The following is a 22,470-nucleotide window of genomic DNA, read 5'->3' on the forward strand; positions in this document are numbered from 1 at the left end:
GGTCACCTACAACAATTGTATGTATAGACAATACATGGAAGGAGCCAAGCACAGGGAGACAAGGAATCTCAAAGCATTTAGTACCCTCAGTTTTTTTTTTTTTAAACAAGACTTGGAAATATAAGACCCCATAAAATACTGAGTCACAAAATTTGACTGTGTACCCACCCTGTTTAGATCGGCAAAATATAATGACTCTCACAAAGAATTATTTGGTTTTTAAGTGGTGCCAATCTATGGTAGATTCCACATGCTCAAGCCTGGAACATCTCCCAGGGTGTCTGTGGTTAAAAAAAAAAGTTTGGTAACTCTGCTTCTAAATTTACTGGAACTTCAAATCTCAGTCACCTATACTGCCAAGATCACAGGTCAATTATGGAGAAAGCCATAAGAAAAACAATTACAGAAGGAAAGTTAACATTGCTTTAAATAATTTTATTGTAATAGACTCTTTAAATGGATGAGATTTAAAGTGACTCTCTGTTAATATGGAATTTCATAAACAAGCAGCATAAACCCTTTAAAATACAAATTTAAAATACAAATGTGAATATTTACAAGATCAAATATCATAATAGTCTTTGTACATATGCTCTCACTATTATTATTTTGCAATGCATTCTTTTTTTAGGAAACATTTCTTTACCAAGAAGGTGGTCAAACATTGAAACAGGCTTCCTAGACAGGTGTTTGATGCTTCAAGATTGTCATTGTTCAAGAGGCATTTGGATAATGCCCTTTGTAACGTGCTTTGCCTTCTGATCAGCCCTGTCAGATAGCTGGACTAGATGGTCATTATAGATTATAGTGTATCCTATCTTATCCTATCCTAATTATTTATTAAGATATAACAGTTCTTTTCCTTTCCTTGTTAAAGATCACAGCACCTGAAAAAGGCCCTGTCAGCCTCCTACAAAGCTTGCTTTGTGCCTCTGTTTTCATGTAACCATTGTGTATGTGTCTTGCTGCCTTTATTGATTTTGCTCCTGTCAACACTAGAGTTTATCGAACATCAGCAAAGCCATATTTATCTTGAGAATCTGGGTGGACATCACTGAGCTCATGTGAAAGCCAGCTGAGAGCCTGAAAAAATTAACTGTTTGGTAATTATTCTTACTAGAGCTATTTTCTTGTTCGCAAGGGATTACAGCTTGTTTTCATAGAATCAAGGAAGGGACCTTAAAGATCATCTACTTTCAAACCCTCTGCCCATGGCAGGGACATCTTTCACCAGAGCAGGTTGCTCAAAGCCCCATCCAACCTGTTCTTGAACACCTCCAGGGATGGGGCAGCCACAGCTTCTCCGGGCAACCCGTTCCAGTGCCTCGCCACCCTCACAGGGAAGAATTTCTTTCTAATACCTAATCTAAAACTACTCTCTTTCCGTTTGAAGCCATTCCCCCTTTCCTGTCACTACAGGTTCCTGTAAAAAGTCGCTCTCCATCTTTTCTGTGGGCTCCCTTCTGGTACTGGAAGGCTGCAATTACGTCACCCCAAAGCCATCTTCTCCAGGTTGAACAATCCCAATTCTCTCAGCCTTTTCGCGTAGGAGACGTGCACCATCCCTCTGATCATCTTGATGGCCTCCTCTGTTCTCAGTCAATGTCCTTCCTGTGCAGGGAAGAGACACTAAGAGACTGAAATGTTTATGGTTTATGGACTCAAACAATGGGCCATGGACAAAAGCAGCAAGAGCTTTGCTGAGGGCAGGTGTGCACCCCCCAACCGAAGGGGAGGAGGAGAGGTTTTGGGTGTTATTATCTACTCTTATCCTTTCTTTCTCTTTCTTTTCCTTATATATTTTCTTAAGTGACATCTTTATACTTTTATATTTCTATCAATAACAACCAAAAAGGCTACGTACCTCCTCTCCATTGCAACCAAATTGTTCTAAAATAAACCTGTCATACATATATATATATATATATATATATATATAAACACTGGTAATTCAGTGTTGTTTCACTCTGATCTGCCCCAAGAGAACCATTAACAAGGACCTCAGTTACGCTAGCTTCAGGAACTGCAGAGCTGGGTGCAGCACTGCAGGTGGGGTCTCACCAGAGCAGAGCAGAGGGGCAGAATTCTCTCCCCTTATGTGCTGTGCACACTGCTTTGGATGCAGCCCAGGATATGTTTGGCTTTCTGGGCCGTGAGTGCACACTGATGGCTCATGTCCAGCCTCTCACCCACCAGCTCCCCAAGTCCTTCTCAGCAAGGATGCTTTCCATCTGTTCATCCCCCAGCCTGTGTTGATACCAGGGGTTGCCCCAACCAGCACTTGGTCTTGTTAAACCTCATGATATTCCCATGGACCCGCTTCTCAAGCTTGTCCAGGTCTTTGACCAAAATGTTTTAAAAAACCTAGTTATATAGATTGGCAAGTTTAATAGTTCTAGGAAAATATCAAGGATGACAAACTCTTTTTCAGGACTTACATGCAAAGAAATGTTTTCTGTGAGTGAAGCCAGTGGGGTTCTGGGGTCATGGCTAAGTTTTGAAGGTCAAGCACTTGGTTCCTGAAGCACATCAAGACCTTTTGGTTTTGAGAATGCTGTAAGTCACTCCCAGTAGCCACCTGTGGCCTTACTGGGATCAGTTTACCCCACCTACAATATTTTTCAGAGAAATACACTTTGTCCCTGCTCAGAGATGACCAGAATATGCCTCGTACTGCACAGAGCACTTGCTGAGAAGGGAGGGCTGCACTAAACTTCCCACTAATATGGGAGTCTGGGCAAAGAGAATTTGAACCTGCATGTGAAATATCACAGTACCCATTTCCCCAGCTGAGACAAATTGCATGAGAACACTCCCTTCCACATCACCTTTAGGTGGTGAGAGATGGGTACAGTGACCACCAGGTGAACTGTTTAAGCCAGAATTACACCTGGATTTAAAGAGTGAAATCACTGAAAATAAAGGTTATCTGTCTTTCTTCTAGGACCATATATCTTCTAGTTAAGAAAGCACATAGAGTTTGTCCTAGCCCTTTCTGCAGGTTGAACAAGCCCAGCTATTCTGGCCTAGAAACGTCTCTTGTAAGACAAGTGCTGAGCCACAGGTTATCTACCTTAACAGCAGGTTCCCACAAAGATTTGGAAGGAAAAAATACATATTTTTCCAGTAAAATAAACCTTTTGGAACCTAGCAAATCCAGCACGCAAGCTGTTTGTGACCTTTGAATTCACTGTATGTTTTGAGTAAGAGAAAACAGGGGTAATTTTTATTTTTACAAGAGGCAATAGCTTTTCTTTTCCCCCTGAATGGTATTTCCCCTACATAAAATTTCAAATATGAAAGAGTGTGCTGCACTGTTATTTATTCCTCTAAAACTTCTTAGGAAGCATTGATTTATTACAAGGAAATTAAAGAGCTATCTATGTCAACACTGCAATTAGAAAAAACATACTTCCATCTAGAGTTTTTATACCACATAACTTGAAATTAATTAGCCACAGTGATTATTATCAAAGATTATTATGTTCATAAAAATGAGAGATAAATAGTTAGTAAAAGGTAAAACTACTGAGAGTGACTTAAATGGCAGATGTGAAAACAGATGACCAACCAGATCCATAATATATGAAAAATCCTTAGAGCTAGAGGAAATTTTAGATTGAAAAAGATCTCTGGATGTCATCTAGTCAAACTGTCAGTCACAACAGGGTCAGCTTGGATCAGTTTGCTTGGGATCATGTCCAGGTGACTTCTACCTATTCGAGGATGGAGATTTCAGTCTTTCTGTTAAGTATAGTCTAAGTACAGTTAGCAGCACAGATAAACAGAAAACATCACGAATTTCTTCTTTATATTAAAATTTATTGCAAGATCAAAGGTTTCACGAAAAAATAGAAACTTACAAATTGTGTGAATAGTTTTAACATTAAAAGAAAAATGACTAAGATTCTGTACTATATCTGCAATATAATTAACTGGCTTATTCTCAAAATATTGTTGCCATTTTGGAGTAAATAAAAAGCATAGCATTACACATGTTCACAAGTATTTACCATTTATTTAAAACAAAATCTTTACCATATATATTTTTCCAGAGAAATTATTCATCCCCATATTGAAAAGTCTAATAAGAAAACATTCAACATCCTCACTGGAAGTTCTGTGAGCTGATGTTTCTATTGTAAAAAATTATGCTATGGAAATCAACAAACAGTTTTACAGAGAGTTATACAGCCATACTAAACAAGCTTCTATGTTATGCTGCACTAGGCCTTCTGGATTAGCAAAACATTTTGACGATAATGGCAACTTTTCAGCTGAAGCTTAAGCATTTCATATTTTGGATTAATATGCTGTAACCTTTGAAGAACAAATATCCAGTGTTACATACCTGACAACATTCTTAACCAAATGGTAATACTCTAAAGGTTAAGGCAACTCCAAATTGAAGCTGCAGTGTCAGTATTTTCACGATCCCCTGCTCAAACTTAACTCTTTAGAATGCAATGTGACAGAAAATGAATCATTTTATGTGTTTACTCTGGATATTTTCTTGCATACACTGTATTAAAAAGCATCCAATATCTGATCCTACAAAATGGTACCCATGACAGGACCCATGTTCAGATGGCATTTTCAAGGTAAGCACTCTTTGCATTGTAAAATCCATTAAGGTGGAAAGATTTTAATATCGCTACAGCTTCTTATATGTAAAGAAAAAAAAATGTTTACAACAGAGTAGCAATTCACTGTAATTTTCCTATTACTGTGTATCTTAAAACCTCCTTGAGGTTTAAGTAAATAATAAGCTTTTGTAAATAATAAGCATCAAGTTTAGTCCCCAGTTTCAACATATGCCTCTGTTGATCAACTGCATTGGTGCTAGCACTGAGTTACCATTTACAGATCAAAGGAAACACACACGACCAAGGCAAAGTAAACAGAGGAAAACAAGCTTAACATCTATAATTCAAACTATCCAGAGAACTAGTAGGAATCCACCTCAAGAAATTTGCCAAAGGCTTTTATAACTTTTATGCAAACAAAACCACGATACATTTCTAAAGTTTTGCTTCAATGTTAGATGTACAGTACAATAAAGTCAGTGTACAGCTTTTGCCATTTTACTGTAACCTCTGTAAACTCACAACTATATTGCATCAGATGAAAGGTTATAAACCCTTCTGCAATCCCCATTAGATCTATTGAATGCAGCAGAGTGGAACTGTCATGTTGGTACAGAAGTTTAAGAGGCAGGGGACATGTTGGGTGTCCAGCCCAGTTGATAAGCCCGTTCCAATGTTCTCTTGCAATCCTGCAGTACAGTACTGAAGGTTATATGTGGATACTGCTGCACGAGCTGCTCCACTGTGGCTTCGTTCACCTGCAAGAGAAGAAGAGAATCTGTGATGTGCAAAAAGGGCAATATTAGGCAAGCTAAATGAATGGCCAAACTTTGGACTCCTGGGAGGGCTTGCAGCATTGGGCTCCTCACTGTTACTATGGTTTTCGGTGCATTTATATCACACAGCTGCGATGGGCAGGGCACGTCTCCAGGATGAAGGACCACCGCCTCCCTAAGATCCTGCTTTATGGTGAACTTGCCACCGGCTGTCGCAAGAGAGGAGCCCCGAAGAAAAGATACAAGGACTCCCTGAAACAACATCTCAGCCTTGGCCATATTGATCACCATAACTGGTCTACTCTGGCCTCCAGTCGGGAGGTCTGGAGACACACCATCTATAACGCTGCTGTCTCCTTTGAGAACACACGCAGGATCACTCTCGAGGAGAAAAGGCAATGCAGAAAGAACCGTGTTCTGCAGAATATACCATCTAAGGAGTCTTTCTGCTGTGCCTTTTGCAATCGGATATGTCTGTCTCGTATTGGCTTCATAAGTCACCAATGTGCATGCAACAATTGTGGATAGAGCCCTCCCAAATCTTCGTTCGCGAAGCCCAGCCATGATGATATCACAAAAGAAACATACAGAATGTAATGTCCTGCTAGAGAACTAAAAACACCAAAACCAAACCTCACACCTTGATTTTATTGTAAAGGGGGAAGTTTTAAATAAGGTTTAAGTCTTTTTTGTTTAGAAAACTGCAACTATGGTTAAAAAGCTCTTAAACTATCTTCATTCCATGCTTGACTATGCTGTCTCTTCATGATGCCCCAAACCAAATTATCAAAACATTCATCCTGTTTAAAAAAGTGCTGCCTAGAGCAACAGATTTCTACCTTGAAATAGAAGCATATATACCCAAAGTTGATCAAGCAGACATAGATTTAAAATGTAAGATTTTTTTGACTTTGGAAAATGAAAACAGATTACATCTATTAATTAATTTATGGCACAGTTATGGATACTTTTACAAATGCTAAGTAGTTGCTCCACAATTAATTTTACTGAAATGAACTTGCACTGGTAGCTGTCAATGGGTTTGCAATGAAAAACAACAGATAACATGACTAAAGATGGGGTAAAGAATGCAAACTATTCTATGCTGCAGGTAGATCAATTTATCAATTATTGTTATAGGTCAGCTTTCCGAAGGTTAAAAATCCTGCATGCCTTCACATACATCACTGGCAGAAGTTTTTATTTTAGCCTTCTGGTGTGAGGATGACTCTGCAGAAAGGGTTTCGTGGGCAGAAATGGTGGGATTAATAATTAAAACACACAAGATTTTTGGGTCTGGGATGTCCCTCTGGTAAGGCAATCAGACAAGCCTAGCTAAACCTAACACTTTTACAATTGAAGTGCTGTGAGGGGATTAATTTGTCAATTATTTTTAAGATGACCACACTTCATATCACAGAAGTAGACAGTTTTCTTCAGCCTTCAGATAAATAAAAGATTAACTTAAGAACCATGACTCCTAGTTAGGTCTCTTTGAAATCCTCGCTGAACACTTGGGCATTTCAAAATGCATCAATACTACAGTTGCTGAATCATCTATATCAGTAGGATGTACAACCGAAAGCACTGTTTGCTTTTTTTTTCCCCACAGTGTTTCACATTCAAGGCCAAAAGTAAAAAAAAAAAGACTAAACTGTTTACTACCATTACAAAGATCTGTCATGCGAATAATATTTTAAAGCACAGTGACCACAATATCTAATAATATTTTTGTCCTTAAAAGATAACAAGGAGCGCTTCCTTCTGAACAGTGATTGCACCTAGTGACAAGGATAAATGAAAGGTTTAATATCCAGTTCTTCTACTTTAATAATAGAAACACTCAATCTTCATTGGAAGTTTCATCTCGCTGAGACTGACTTGGCTAGAAAACTGGTTTAACTTCACAGCACAAACTGTACTCCTCTGGCAAATTGCTATGTTACAGTAACATCTTCCAGTGCTGAAAAACAAGAAGTGACTTTTAATAAATCAAAATGAAATCGGACATAGCACAAGTCCCCCAAAATATTTGATATTTATAGCTGAATACACACTTGCAAACTGCAAGCAACCGTTCATAGAAATATTGCTTGGAAGGGAAGAATCCCCCAACGTAGCAGTATTTGCTATTTTATGCTACTATTCAGAAATAGTCAAAAGGCTCTTTTCTTTTAGATTTGTGGCACAGACACCCATAGCAGAATCTATCATGCTACCAGTAACTTCTTTTAATGGTTAACTCGGTCACAGGGAAGATACTTGCCACAGACAGCTGCTCATTTTGCTCTTTCTGAATGGGAAATTTAAAGATGTATTATTTACCTACCAGATAGCTGCAAATATCAGTAGTAGACGGAAGTTAATATGATTTGACACTTACCTGTTGGCCAGCCATTATTTGTTGGAATAGCATGGATATTATAGCTTTATAGCCAATACAACATGCCGATTTTCTATTACAGGAGACAAATAAGGCAAATTCATTACGAAGATGGTGTTCAAACACAAGACGACAGTAAATGATCTCCATGTCCTGGCGGTTTTGACTCATGACATTTACAGAAGCTACAGTCTAGTAATGTATTTACTACCAGGCTAACTTAAGCACGGCCCACGATACTCAGGAAGATGATGATACAAATAGTACCTTTTAGACTTAAAACCTATGAAGAAATCTATGGTAAACCATCTAGCACTAGGACTGTTTGTTGTCAGTTTTTTTCTGATACAATTATTACTTGATAAAATAATATTTAATACAATTTTTACTAATTTCTATTAATACTTAACTAAATAGAAGAAGGAAACTTTTGGTGTTGAGTGCCAAATACAGTCAGAAAATAAAAAATAAACATGAGCATAAACAGAAGGCAGGTAAAACCATTGCAGAAGTGCCACTGACAAAACCAGTTATTTTATCATCAAAGCCTAAAGAGTAAAAAGTTTTCTCCATTTTTTCCTGGAGCATTAAATGAACTTTTTAAATCATTAGTTTGATCCGAGACAACAATCTGAGTTATAACTTGTTGGTAAACAACAAAGTAATGGAAAACTATGTGCATATTTGGAAATTTAACACTTACAGAAAGAAATTACTTTGAGCTTAAAAAATTGATTTTACTCTCATGATAGAGAAAAAAAAATTTACCAAGCTTCAAGATAAATGATCAAATATATGATCCTTCAGGTTAAATGTAAATATTTTTAATACTAAGGAAATAACAGCAAATAGCTAAAAATTATGCTGGACAAAATAAATTCAGTGCAAGATTACACAAGAGAAGATGGAGAAAAAAGATCCTGTTTGGCAGTGGAACAACCTACATGGATCCAGAGATGAGAAACAAATGTAGACAGTTAAGCTAGAAATGATCCCCTATCAGAAGATTTCAATACCTTTTCTTTCACTGTGAGAAAAGTCAGGTCAAACACTAAAACAGTGTAAAACTTTCAGTATTTTAAGCTTTCTTTAGTACTGGACTAAAATTCCACTGTCTAAAAGGTAGGAAAAAAAAGAGAAATAAAAGTTTTATTCTTTGTAAATGAATGTGAAAAGTAATATCTAAGTCAACTCCCTTAGTATCCTTCTAATCGGTTTCCTTAATGGCAGGATTAAAATGAAAAGAAGTCTTATGTAAAACCACTAGAACATAAGCTTCTGTCTAAGATCAGTCTGGCTGGTGATAAAACAAAAGTACGGAATGTCATTCCCAAAATAATTTCATTACACAAACAGAGCAATTTTCCCCTCTGAGCTTCAACACTCTTGTTCAATGAATGAAAACTAAAAATCTTCTCATCTTAATATGCTTTAAAATGTTATATTTTTCTTTCACAGAACTTGCATTAATCTTCATCTTTTGAGTTGTCAAAGAAAGGCTACTTATGCAGATAAACTACTTAGATTATCTAATACATAATCATTCATTTGAATTTGAATAGCTCTTCAATTATATTTTAACACATAATGGAAGAATGCATCCCTTATCATTTAGTGTGAAAGTAACAGGTTTGTGCAAATCCTGGTCATCAAGCAAAAAAAAGAAAATAACAGCAAAGATTGATTTGAAACTTTGTCTCAGTTTGAAGAGACTGGAAAGTTTGCTAAAGAGGATGAGTTATGAGAAAAACCAAACTCCTCTCTCTCAGTAATTGTGAATTCAAAATTAAGGGGTTTTAATCGAGGAAGTGTGGAAAAACCAGAAGAAATAGCAACCCTTTATTAAAAGTTATATGTATGTTGGCAAAAACAGTAACAGAACACAAAAAAAACTAGGCAATAGTCCTGTAGCCAAAAAAAAGTCCTCTTCAAACAATAGAAAAAAACCCCCCACACAAAAAGGTCTGAATGAATACTTCTCTGTCCTTTAAACCACACACAAAAAAGTCTGAATGAACACTTCTCTGTCCTTAGCACAGTTCCAATCCCGGCCTGCAGGGGGCGCTGTCGGGCTCTGGCGGTCACTGGGGGGGGTCTGGGGGGTCGCAGGGAGGAGCCGAAAAGAAACAACGGGGGCTCTTCCCCCAGTGGAAGAAGGGCAGAAGGAAAAGCAGTCCACCCCCACAGGACTCACTGTTGTTCTCAGTTGATGGCGCCCCAAAGCTCCTCCTTTTCTCCCAGTGAGCACAGAGACTCTCCGATGAAAGCCCAGTAGGTCCCGGCTGGAGTCACGAGGCAGTGTGCGAGCCGATCGGGGACCCCTCTCCAAAAATGCCCGGACACAGACCCTGTCTCTGTCCCAGAGAGAGAACCCTGCAGTCTGATCTCTCCCCTCCCAGAAGAGCCAACCACCCCCTCCCAGAACTCCTCCCCTCTCCCCCCAGCCTCTGATGGGCCATTCAGTAGGAATGCAGCTTGGCCAGCTAGATTCTTTTGTAAGGCTAATTGACTTTTTTTCCATTTGGGACTCCATCTTTCTTACAGTGGGGGGTAGGGGGAAGAAAATTCTCCTCGATTTCTAACCTTAACAAACTTACTTTTTCTTGATAAAATAAAAATTTATTCCAGGCCAAAGAATAGATTAAAAGCCAAAACAAAGCCAAGAAGACAGACTACAGAAACTGGCAGGACCAAGTGGTATCATCTCCTTTTAACTCAATTATAGCAGTTACATAGAAGTAATAATTTTGAATCCTTTTTTCTTAAAGACATCTGAACTCATATTGCCTATTTGCCAGAAGAATATATCACCACTTTGTGATAAATGTTTTTTCTGAGGTAGGACCTCCTTAATTTCTTCTTCTGATGATGATAGTGTAGTTGTGCAGAGAGTATTTAAATACTATCTGCTCTAGAGAATAATTCCTCATGTGATTGATAATTAGGAATTCATCTTGGAAAGAAGAACAAGAATACCCTTCTAGTCCATGTGAAGTGGAATCCTGACGAAAGGGTTCTGTGAGTGCTTCTTTGAAGGACTTTTATCTCACTATGCTATATATACACACAACGTGGGTAAAATACTGAGAAAAATGGAAAACCAGTGTTCAAAACTCTTTCTCTCCTTTAGGTAAAATGATCTGCCTACTACAGAAAGCCCTGAAAAACCCTTCCAGTCTGTAAATATTTTTCCCAGAATAAAGTAACTGACACTTATGAGCTGATTTTTTTCAGAGTAAACTGAAACTAGTTTTCAATTAAAAAGCTACTCTCAGAAAAATATTCACTCAGATTTTGATCTGGCATGCTATATTTACTTATCCAGTCTGACTCACAGTATTTACTGATTTGGTACACCACTTGTTTGACACAGAACACAATGAGAAATTTCTTTTATGCCACTGTCCACAAGCTCTCATGAAAAGTCAAGCTGCAAGCTTGAATAGTTATTAGGTAATTTTTAGGTTTTTGTCTTTGAAATGTGCCATGTCATTTCGTTCTTGTGATAATTTCAGCATCATTTTCTTTAATTTCTAGATTCTAAAATCAGGAATTTCTAAAGATACCAAATGATTCCAAAAGGCTAGGATTTTTTTTTTTTTTTTTTTTTTTTTTTTACCTATAGCTTTCATTATGTTCCTGGGACAGATCTTATTAAAATCATAGGAGTCAAGTTTTTCTAATCCTGTTAATGTAGATTAGGGATTACAGTTGAAACCATCAGCCAAATTGCACATTTTTTAATGAGACTGAGAGCTTTGTTCACAACTAAGGAACAGAGGTATAAGGACTTTTCCTAAACAGGACTTTCCTACTTAGCTGGACTTTAGTCGAGATGATGTCCTGGAAATCCCTGGGTTTTGAATACCAAGTGGCACATAAAGGGACTTCAAAAAGTTTTAACTGAGACAACTCCTTTACTATATTGCCATTAAGAATTCTAGGACTGCACAGTGATCTTCAAAACTCCTCCTATAGGTATATCAAGGGCAGTCTTAGAATGCAGTTCTGACTCTAAAGCTTCTAAAATGTGCTACAAATGTCTGTGTTGTGTCATCTAGAGAATACTGAAAAGGGAGAGTAGAGTCACCACTTGAACTGTTTTATGCTGCTCTACACAGTGGAGGAGTATTTACTGTTAATCTAAAAGGTTTGAATGGTCTTGTTCAGTGAACAAAACCTAAAAATCTTCACATCTTAATAACTTCAGTGTAACCACCAATTAATTTCATAATTGAAAAGAAAAAGTTATCTCCATTGCAAGCTAATAACTGAAACCAGTAGCAAGCCATATAAATAAAAAAGCTCAAGCCCCCCAAAACCAGACTTGCAAAACTGGATTAGTGCAAAGATGCAGTACTAGAACTTCTTACAAAAACCTGCCTGTGTTCCTCAGACCATCATTCAGAGCTGACAGTTGAAATAATTTCTGCATTGTATCTAACCTAGACCTTGGAACAGACATGTGGCTATGATTTTGGAGAGTGCTGACACCATGGGTGCTCTCCTTCTGAGGACAATACAGGTTGGTATCTTCAGTTACATAACTTTATAGACCAGTCATTAATAAAAAATAACACATCAAGTTACGATACCATGAGTCAACAATATCTGCACAGAAAGGCATTAGTAACATATAGAACTGCTAGCTTAATCTTAGAAATCTAGTACTAAGAATTTTAGGGAAATGTTAGCAGGTGAGAGGTAACATTCAGAGCAAAAGATTTTAAGGGCTCCCATACAGATGATGTTTATGCTAGATGATAAACAAGTATTATCATTATATTTCTACACGTAAGGAATCACAAAATCAACTTTACAGAGAAGAAATACAAATAGATTTGTCCCAAAAGGGTTTTCTTAAAATACGGTTGACATTTTTGCTTATGGAGTGGTATTGCAGCATTAGGGATACTGAAATTTGTGTCTCTGTATACATAAAGTAGTATTACATGAAAGTCAAATTTGTATGTAGGGGTCAAAGAGATTACGCTATAGTCATTGTGTGTATTCATAATGATGGATTTGGAACACACTTTATTACTGATTGCTCAAATGTTTTAACAATAAAATCCAAAATATACATACTTGGAGTTACAAGAAACACATTTTCATACACCCTTTCTCTTCTCTAAGCTGCATTTTGCTTCCTTAAGTCAGTGTTTTATAAAAAGTACACTATGTTTGATTTTTTTTTCTTCTAATAGTTGAATGAATTATATTCTCAGGTGGCCCAATTATAACTGTTGCCTGTAGCCATAACAAAATTAAAGATTTCTGGAAACGTTTTGTGTGAAGTGCACTTGATCAGCTAAGGCAGACATATTCCACAGATTTTCAGTGATTGCCCTCATGCCCAGAGGTAGAACCTTTGTTTAGTACTTTAATAAGATAACAGCCCTCCCAATATTAGCACAATATCCTATAGTCCAAATGAAGTCCCTTACGACTTCAGTAAAGAGTGTATTTTGACTTAAGGACAGAAAAAAGCACACATGCATGCACATACAAACACTGTTTGTGTAGACTCATAAATAATGAAATTGGCAAGTACAGTATGATGTACTATTATCATGGCATTTGACAACTTAATTGTGTTAAATCTTAGCAATTCATTTCCCATTTATATTTGCAAAAGGGAAAGAGTAGGTAAACAGAAATATCTGAAATCTTTTCTGCTGTGTGAACTGAAATAAAGGCAATACCCAAATCTTCTAATATTCCATGGTAGCAATTCTGGAAGGATTTCAGAAAATGTAGCAAGGTTGCTTGTGGAGTAGATCTACTTTGCAGTTCTTTATTTAAATCTCAACTGAAAGGGATGAAATTCATTATTGTGGCTGTTTACTCATGAGAATGCTATTGTCTCAAACTGCCAGTGTCACTGCAAACTAGCAATATCCATTTCAGATCTCTGTGAGTTTGCATAGTTTTCTATCATTTCAGGACTTGCCATCCTAATCATTGCTGCCAACACAATATTGAATACTAAAGCTGTATAAGTGATGAAGTTTTCACTCTCAATTCTCTTTGCTTAGTGTGAGGGTTTACTTTTCTATTAAATCATAGAAACCATTCTAAAGGAGCCTTTCAGTTTGGTTTGTTAATTCTGTTCATTTCATCAGATGAACTTCTAGACTCCACTTACAGAAGATTTCAAGGTAAAAATATTACCAGTATCATAAGCATTTCAAATGCTTTATTCTTATAAAAATTGCAGTTAATAAAGACCCATATGCAGTGAAATGACTGTGTTAATCTACATAGTGGTAAATATTCTTTCAGATTACTTTCTTCCTGTTGAATTAATAACACTGACTATTTTCCTTCCTATTCAACTACATTAACAATAATTTGAGCCCATTATTGTAATACCTGTCAAAACGATGGCACGTAAAACTAACAGAGAAATCATTCTCAAAAGTTGCCAGTTGGCAAAAATGACTGAAAGTTCCAGGGGACAATGCTGCTAAAAAAATGTCTCTTTTTTTTCAATTGTAAAAATGCTGACTAGTTCACATTGCATTCTTCTTTAAGAGTTGGTCTTATCCTGATTTTGAACTGTTGATCTGTACCTGAGGCCTCATCTTTCTATTACAGTATGACATGGTCAGATGGGTGCTTTTTAAAAACAAGGACAGATTCATTAACTCAGAAGATTCCATCTTCAGCCTACTGCCATGAATTTGTTCTAGAACTATCAGCCTGAAGTTAAAAATCTTTAGCAAAGAAACAGTTAAACTAGAAGAGTAAAAAGTTCAATTTGTAAAAAAAATCCTCTTTTCATATTTTAGCAGATACTTTCATTTATACACATAATGGATCTGTTATCCCAGTTAGCGAGGTGGAAAAAAAACAAAAGTAGTCCAGTCTTTTAAAATTGTTGTATTGAAATAAATGCTATTTTTCTTTTGTTGTGGTATAACTGTAGTTTCCTTCTAATGGGATTCAGAGATTTCATTAATATAAAATCTTCATTATTCATAGAGAGATGTATCAATCACAGCTCCTACATTATACATATAAAACTATAAAATATACAGGAATTCCTTTTTAATATGCAATGTAAATTGAACAAATTATAGTGATTTAACAGAAAAAATAGTGATATACAATTTGTCTTAAAAGGAAGGACTGGATATTTTCATTCCTCTTCAAATTACAAAACCATAATTTTAAATCTCAAAATGAACCCCTTAAATATAAAAGAAGAAATGGTAGCAATTTGTCAGGTTTTCTTATCAGGCTAATGATAGCATTTTCTGAAGGTGGAAGGCAAATTACTATGATAATTATATTAAAACAAGCCATGGCTTTGTACTCTCACTGTTCTACCATTGATTAAGAAGAGTTTAGCTCAAAAATGTATTTGAAATTTAAAGATGTATCTCTAGAACTTAGAATATTATGTCTTTTTCACTCACCTTCAGTTACAGACTAGCCATGTAAATTAAAATCTGTGAGTGAAAGGTAAAAACATTTCTCATAAACAACAGGAGTTGCATCCCAGTTAGGCTACTGATTTGCAGTCTGCAAAGAATATATATTTACAAATATTTCTAAAAAAGGTTTTATAGAAGGACAAAGTGATAAATTATATTAAAACTCTACTGATTTTTTAAAAATCTTATGCTTACTTAAGATGCAAATGATTTCTTAACAGACCATTTTTATTTTTAGGGATCATTTATCTTCCTTCCTCTCTGTGGTAACATAAAAGAGTTTGTCTTTCTGTCAGTTGTACTGACCATCAATTTCTGTGCTCTAATATCTCAGTAAAACTTGAATAGGAAATACATGCTACAATTCATCTGAGAAAGTCATCTGGAATAAGCTACAGGCTTTCAGAAGTCTTTTCATGAAAAGCAACCATGTCTTTTTTTGTGAAATTCATCTCAAAAAAAGAAAAAAAGCAAAAAGCAAAGAAAAAACGAGAAGAAAGCAAGGAATAAAGGCCAACATGATTTATTAACCAAGTTGTGTATCCATTCAGAGCCAACTTTGTCAGACTCTCTTCATTTCATTCGCACATGAATGAATTTTGTGGCCTCTGTTTTTTAGTGACACTTTTCTGCATATTTCCCCAAGAAATGTTTCCTGCATTTACATGGCAGCACTGCTGATAATCATTGCAAACAGCACCGCAGTTATAGGGAAAGGATCTTGAAATACGAAAATCTGTGTGAGAAAAGTTTTGGGAAGATTATTCTGATACATTGTTCAACCAGTCAAGCTACTACCCACAAAAACTGATCAAGTTTTTAGCCCCTATCTCCTAATTGATACCCAGGCATCTTCCCAAGGGTGAAGATTTCAAGCTGCCATTATTAAAGCCGTTTCACTTGTGAGAGCACAAGAAAGAAGTGCCACAAACACATCTTTCAAATGAATTCTAGCAATAAATAGTATAGAGAACATCATCTTCTTCCTCCATTTAAAAAAAATGTGAAACACAAAATATTTCAAAATAATTTATAAGTAACTACAGTAAATAAATACAACATAGCTCAGTTTAGGGGTAGGAATGTATAGAAATGTGTCCACAAAAAGAAGTTTGCAACTTGCATTTAAATCTGTTATTCTGAAGTAGGCATCATTTTATGCCCTCAGGATACAAGTAAAGTTCTTAGGAATTCTGACATCAGTGTTTGTAGGAGGAAAGAAGCATCCTGTAACCGCCCATGTCTCTCAAGGTATTTCAAATATTTAAAGGGAAGGATGAATTGTACTTTAAAATACACACTTTCCTAAGTCGTGATATAAAATACAGAGTCACAATTAAAATTTGGTTGGTAGAACAGTTATATTCTCTTTCTGCTATAGGGGAACTAAGCTGAGGTGAACTGAATAGAACTCCTTCTTATGAAGACAAATCTGTGCTTTTCTTGGTATTTAGTGAGTGACAAATCAGGAAAATCAGGCAAATTGTACACAAAGTCATTATGTGCTTCCAAATACCCACATCAAGTCCTAAAATACAACCTCGGACTGTAGCCCCAAAAGCACAACACTCTGCAGAGAAACTGAGGAGCTTGTGGTTTCCCTGTGCTGCCAGAGCACTGGTAAGAGGCGACATGAAGGAATGAATCCTGGCTCACTGCCACTGGGAGCAGGGCAGGGCACAACCACAGGCAGTAACCCCAGAATGCAAAACAGAAATATGCTGTCTTTTATGCCTTTTCCAATTACAAACCTTTAAAATGTCCTTCCTCCTCAGGCCTTAAATAACTACTGATTTTATCTCTTACTGCTTTCAAAAGAAATGAAGACTCAAAATGGCAATATTTTCTTTTCATGAAACACATGATTTGTGCAGTCCTAAGCACCTGTGCAGACCCATGCACACATATTTGCACAGAGCTGATACCCTGTAGAGTGAGAGAGATCAAAAGGGAGAAGAAGGGTCCTAGCTGCTTTTCAGTACGTGTTGATGTTGGTATGCAGACAAGTGGGGAATTTCACTGTCCAAAATATATGCACTTAAAAATGTTTAGGGTCTATTTTCTGAACTCTTTAATACTTTTGGAGGTCTCGATCATAGCATCTCAGACATATCCTATCTGATACAGTTCCAACTGAAATACGGGCCCCCATTATGATGACCTCATGCTAAAGTCAGCTTTTTTCTATGAGATTTCTCAACACAATGTCATCTATTTTAAGGCAAAGATCATATTGCTCCTGTGGTGTGCATGTTAGATGGTAGGCAAATGATAAAAAGAAAGGTCATGGCAATAGCAGTTTGATGAAAAATGAATAATTTGATTATTTTCATGGTGTGGATCAATAATGTTCTGCATCTACTGAAACACATTGCCTCTAGGCACTTGGATAATCAATGGCATAAAACAGAGCCTGCCTTTACCCAGGCTTGCAGCCTCTCTTGATCTTTCTTGGGAGGACCCTTGACGCCTCTAATTTATGTCAAGTGCGTATCAAAGAAATTCCAAAGAGTCTGGCTCATAAAGAGTATTTTAGTGGTAGTCATTTGAAGTCTACTTACATATGTTCCTTACGTAACTGTGTTTAAGTACTTCCCCTCCAATGCCTGGGAAATCCTAGAAAGGCATAAAAGCTACCTGGTACTAGCATAACAGTCAGTACCTTAGAAAAGGAAGGGACAAATCTTCTAACCCTCTCTACACTGCAAACTGACAACAGTACAAAGACAAGAATTTCAGTCAATGGGGCATGTAAATAAACCCTTCTGCACCACCCAAGAATTCTCTTTAATGATGTGCTGGGCACTGACATTTTTAATTTAATAGAGCAGCCACTGGAAAAAATTAGTTCTGCATGATATTGGGAAGAGACAGTTGAGGACATGATTTTGTTCAGTAATTTCTCTGTTCGTTTGCAGTGGAAAAAGGGAGTTGGCATCTTCTAGCTGCCAAAAACCCCTCAAGTCGAGGATACTTATTTCATTCTGTCTGTGGAGCTATTCTTCCCATCAAGCCATTGCAAGCAAGAGAATAATTCCCAGTTGTAGTCCCACTACTGCAGTGTTTGCTGTAACAGTATTTACTCATTTCTTAACATGTTCTAACTGCTATACTTTAAATAATTGCTAATGCGCACACACACACCTCCATGCGCACAGTCAACATTATTTTTCTATCTTCCTTAAAGCTTTCTCAAAAAATATTTTTTTTCCTTTCAGCAGTTGCCTTTCATAACACAAAAGATGGTGTATACTCCTCTGTAAAGAACTAGAAAAGCATTAACCACCAGTTAGAGGAATACAGACTGTAGTACATATAGTTTAGCTTATGAGGTAGTAAAAGTTGGTTTCAGCATCAAGATCATTGATTTTCTATAGCAGCTGAAGACAGGATAAAATTATTGCACTTGTTAGATCCTTGTTGACTGTTCAACATTAGCTAAATTCACAAAATAAATATACATGTAGAAGTGATTTGGTGATTCGGGGTCAGATCTAATTCCCAAGGTCAAGTTACCCTTTGAACATTTTCTGAGCACATAATCTTAGCACAATCCATCAAAGAGACTCACATACTCCTTTTGTCTATTGGCTCTTATAAAACACTAATGTTTAGGAGATTAAGTGGACTCAGCTTTGATAGACAGAGCAATTCTTCCAAAGTGCTCAACCTTCTCTCAAACTGGAAACTGCCTAAGGCTGGCTTTGCAAAATGCTATTTCTAACTCTACAAGTGACCTGGACATTACTATTTCTTGCCATTTGAGATACTGGGTTCTGTCATTGTCTTCTGTAATGCAGTGTGAGCGATGCAAGGTAATGGTGTTGAGCATCAAGTTTCTTAGATTGAAACCTGCTTTTCCACAGGCTGTATCCAATCAGAGATCCACAAGCCTGAGAGACATGCTTACGATGGGCATCACAAGCTGGACATTTCATTGATGACGGCTGGAAAAGAATAAATCCCTGCAGGTGTATTTGAAGACTTATGACCAGAGACTCTGGACCTCCAATGACTTTTCTTTTAGCTATTTCTGCTGACAGGCCTCTTGATCTCTCTTCTGTAAACAGGGACCTGCTTCCTGAAGGTTATATACAAGGTGAGGTGGAGCTGGACTGCCTTGTCCTCTTTTCTTCTAATGATAAAGTGCTAAAACTTACAGACATTCTTAATATGTTCCATGTAGGAAAGCTGTATTTAAGAAACTCAGTATTTTTTTCTTTATTTAGCGTTATGGTTTTATCCATATCTTTGTTCTTCTGTTTTCAAAACCATTACACATGAGCAAGAGCACAGACATATGACAGAAAATCACTAAATCACTCTGGAAGTAATTCTAAAGGTTCCCCCCCTTCCTTTTTAAAAAACAAAGTACTCTGTTGTAATAATAACACGACATACCCATCACTTTTAAACAAAAATATTCAAAACCATCAGAGGGCAGATTTTACAGAAACCTTTGTGAGCACCTAAGGCTGCGGGTGTAGCCTGTGGGTGTATTTTGAAAATCTGTGTCAGCAAAAATTTATAATGCTCCCTTTAGTTCTGTTCTCTTAGCTAAATACGTGAACACAATACACTGAAAAGAGTTACTAGTGTAGTGAATACCAAACCAGGTCGTACATAAAACCAAACCCCCGTCTCCCTCACTTACTCTCACACATGAACACTCTCATACACACTCAGAAAGAGGAACCAGCTCATGCAAATGCCTCTTACCTGATCACACCTCATCAGTCCTAAGTATCTGAGAGACTTGCTGCGCTGTGCAATCTGGGTGGCTCCACGGTCTGTGATCTCCTTGCACCATCCAACATCCACTGTCTCTATTGTCATGCTGTACCGCCCAATGGCTATCAGAGCTGTAAAGATATTAAAGGATTGAAATATACAGCTGGTAGAGATGGTAAGGGCAGTTTCCTGTATGCACTGAATAATGTGGAAAATAGATCCTGAAAAGCAGTTTTTCATGTACCTTGTAAAAGACCTATATTTCAGAATTCTCTTCAAGTTAGGAACAAACACAAGTGCAAACACATACAAACACACAGATAAACAGGTATCACTGTTTTTTCTATCTATGAATTTTCTATCTATTTTTCTAGCTATGAATCAAGATAAATAGACCAATTACCAAATATATTCTATACAAATTCTTTGAATTACTTTTTTCTAGAAGTATCAGGGATCAATTAATGAAATTGAAATAAACATAGAATAAAACCAATTCTACCTCAGTTTTCAGAGAAAATAACTGATTTTATACAATTAATACTGTTTTTCCCCCCAGTAAAATAATATTACAAAGACAGCACTGAGAATAACAGGACATTTTCTGAGTAAATTAAAAAAAGGTGAGTTTAGAGAACTCTGAAGTGATCTTATGTCATACATTTTATAATAATATTCTAAAATTGCATGTGTTTCCCATTTTTCATATTGATGATGTAAGAACAATGATATGTCTCACTTTCATGCCTTCTTCACAAACACTTTTCCAACAAAAAAATAAATGAGAGTTAAAAGGGTCATGAGGAATTAAAAGAAAAACCTGAACCTTTAGAATAGGAAAGGAAAGAGGATCTGGAAGTTCTGAATGGGCTGAAAAAAGGTAGGTAGGAGAAACCATGAGGAATCTGAACAGGCTGGGAAGGTTTTGTTACAACATGACAATGACATACAGGATACAAATCACGAGCACCCTGGTCACCATGGACTAGAATACTTTTCAGGAAATATGGGCCCAGAAAGTCAGGCTGGGATTTAATACCAGCAATGAGTAACACCTTTTAGCAGCTAAAATCTCAGCTTAGGAAAAAAAGCCAAGGTTTCTGGTGCAGAAGTCAGCCATCTGCATGTAGTCAAGGGGGAGGATGTTCACAGTTTTTAGTTCTAGTTATAATGCAGTTGCTGAAAAGGAAGATGAATGAGTGACTTAACCCAAATAACGCATATATGTTTAAAGAGATGATTTTTCAGCAGCTGTGGGGCTGCTCTGTTCCTGCTACATTCCCAAATGTCAGGGGAAAAAAAAAGAAGAGGAGTTATGAAGAGCTGGTAGCTCTTGATATACAAGATGTCAGTCTTCGCTAATCAGCATACAACTGAGATTTAGAAACAGAAAAAAAAAAACCCATCTGACTTTCCAGTGGTTCTGCAAACGACTGTACTGATGGTAGACAGCAGTAAGGGTAATTTGGATATTTATAAATATTTAAGTGGACTCAATTAGCAAACAAAATCAGCCAAAAGAGGTCAAATACATTCTCAGTAACTGTGGAAGGTGCAATAGTGCATAATTTCTTTCTTGCAGCAGTTCACCAAAAAGGGCAGTATAACTGGATTTTGTAACTGATGCACTGAACATACAGAGATGGTACAACATACAGAGATGGTACAACCATCTCTGTAGTTTCACTATGGTTTCATTGATTTTTGTCCGGCGGGTTGCCCCCGCGTGCCTGAGACCCACCCGGCTCCAGGGACACCCTGACTGCCCCTGTGCTGCAGCCGCCGGCAGCCCCCGGGTGCGGCCACCAGCAGCCCCCCCCTGACCCTGGCGGGAGAGAGGAGAGAAAGGGGAGCCTCACGGCGGGTACTGCACCCCTGTGGAAGAGGAGAGGGGAGCTTTGGAGCACACAGAGGTTTGTCGTTCCAGGTTTGGGGGAGGGGAAGGGTGTCGAGCGGGCCATGGGGGTCCTCAGACTGGCGGGAGTGCGAGCGGGGCAATCCTGTATGAAATGCTGCAGGTGAGCAGTGCACCTGTAGATATGCAGCAACACAGTGGGGTAAGGATAAGGTCAGGGTGGATAATGGGTTCTTTTAGAATGCTGGGGGTCCTGGACGGGCTGGGGCCTTGAAAGGAACCCCAGCCTTGGATGGGTACGGGGGCCAGAACAGTTTGTCTGTTTGTTTGGTTTTGGCTCACCTGTGGCTACTGCCCAGGTTTGGCATGTTCTGGATATATTTGCTTTGCTCTGTTACCTCCTGAAAGGGTGGTCAGGACAAAGGGTTGTTCCTGGGTATTTCCTGAAGATTGTATATAGATAGGTGATAGCAAAGTAGGAAATGTAAGATATGCCCGAATCGTTCTAATAGGAATGAAGCCTGTGTACCCCTAAGCAGTTGTGAGCTACGCTGGCGATGGTACATGCCTTCGGTAGGGTCACCCATGCCAGACAGATCAAAACCGTAGGACCAGATACACTACAGTCTTGGGCAGGATGAGCTTGTTAGCCTTCTGGCAGTCATCCTAGGAGAAGGACAACTCTAATCCCAAACCC

The 22,470-nt window shown here is 37.6% G+C and overlaps 1 protein-coding gene across 1 annotated transcript in view; it reads right to left on the reverse strand.

The window, feature by feature from the left end:
• Positions 1 to 4,001: 4,001 nt before the first annotated feature.
• Positions 4,002 to 22,470, reverse strand: part of FBXL17 (F-box and leucine rich repeat protein 17) — a 287,476-nt gene continuing 269,007 nt past the window's right edge. Inside the window, 2 exon segments of the mRNA XM_029959927.1 lie at positions 4,002 to 5,344; positions 19,907 to 20,049. Coding sequence (XP_029815787.1) covers positions 5,207 to 5,344; positions 19,907 to 20,049 — 281 coding nt within the window. The 3' untranslated portion in view covers positions 4,002 to 5,206.

The sequence above is a fragment of the Manacus vitellinus genome, unplaced genomic scaffold (assembly GCF_001715985.3).
Source record: "Manacus vitellinus isolate BGI_N305 unplaced genomic scaffold, ASM171598v3 scaffold_23_pilon, whole genome shotgun sequence".
Lineage (NCBI taxonomy): Eukaryota > Metazoa > Chordata > Aves > Passeriformes > Pipridae > Manacus > Manacus vitellinus.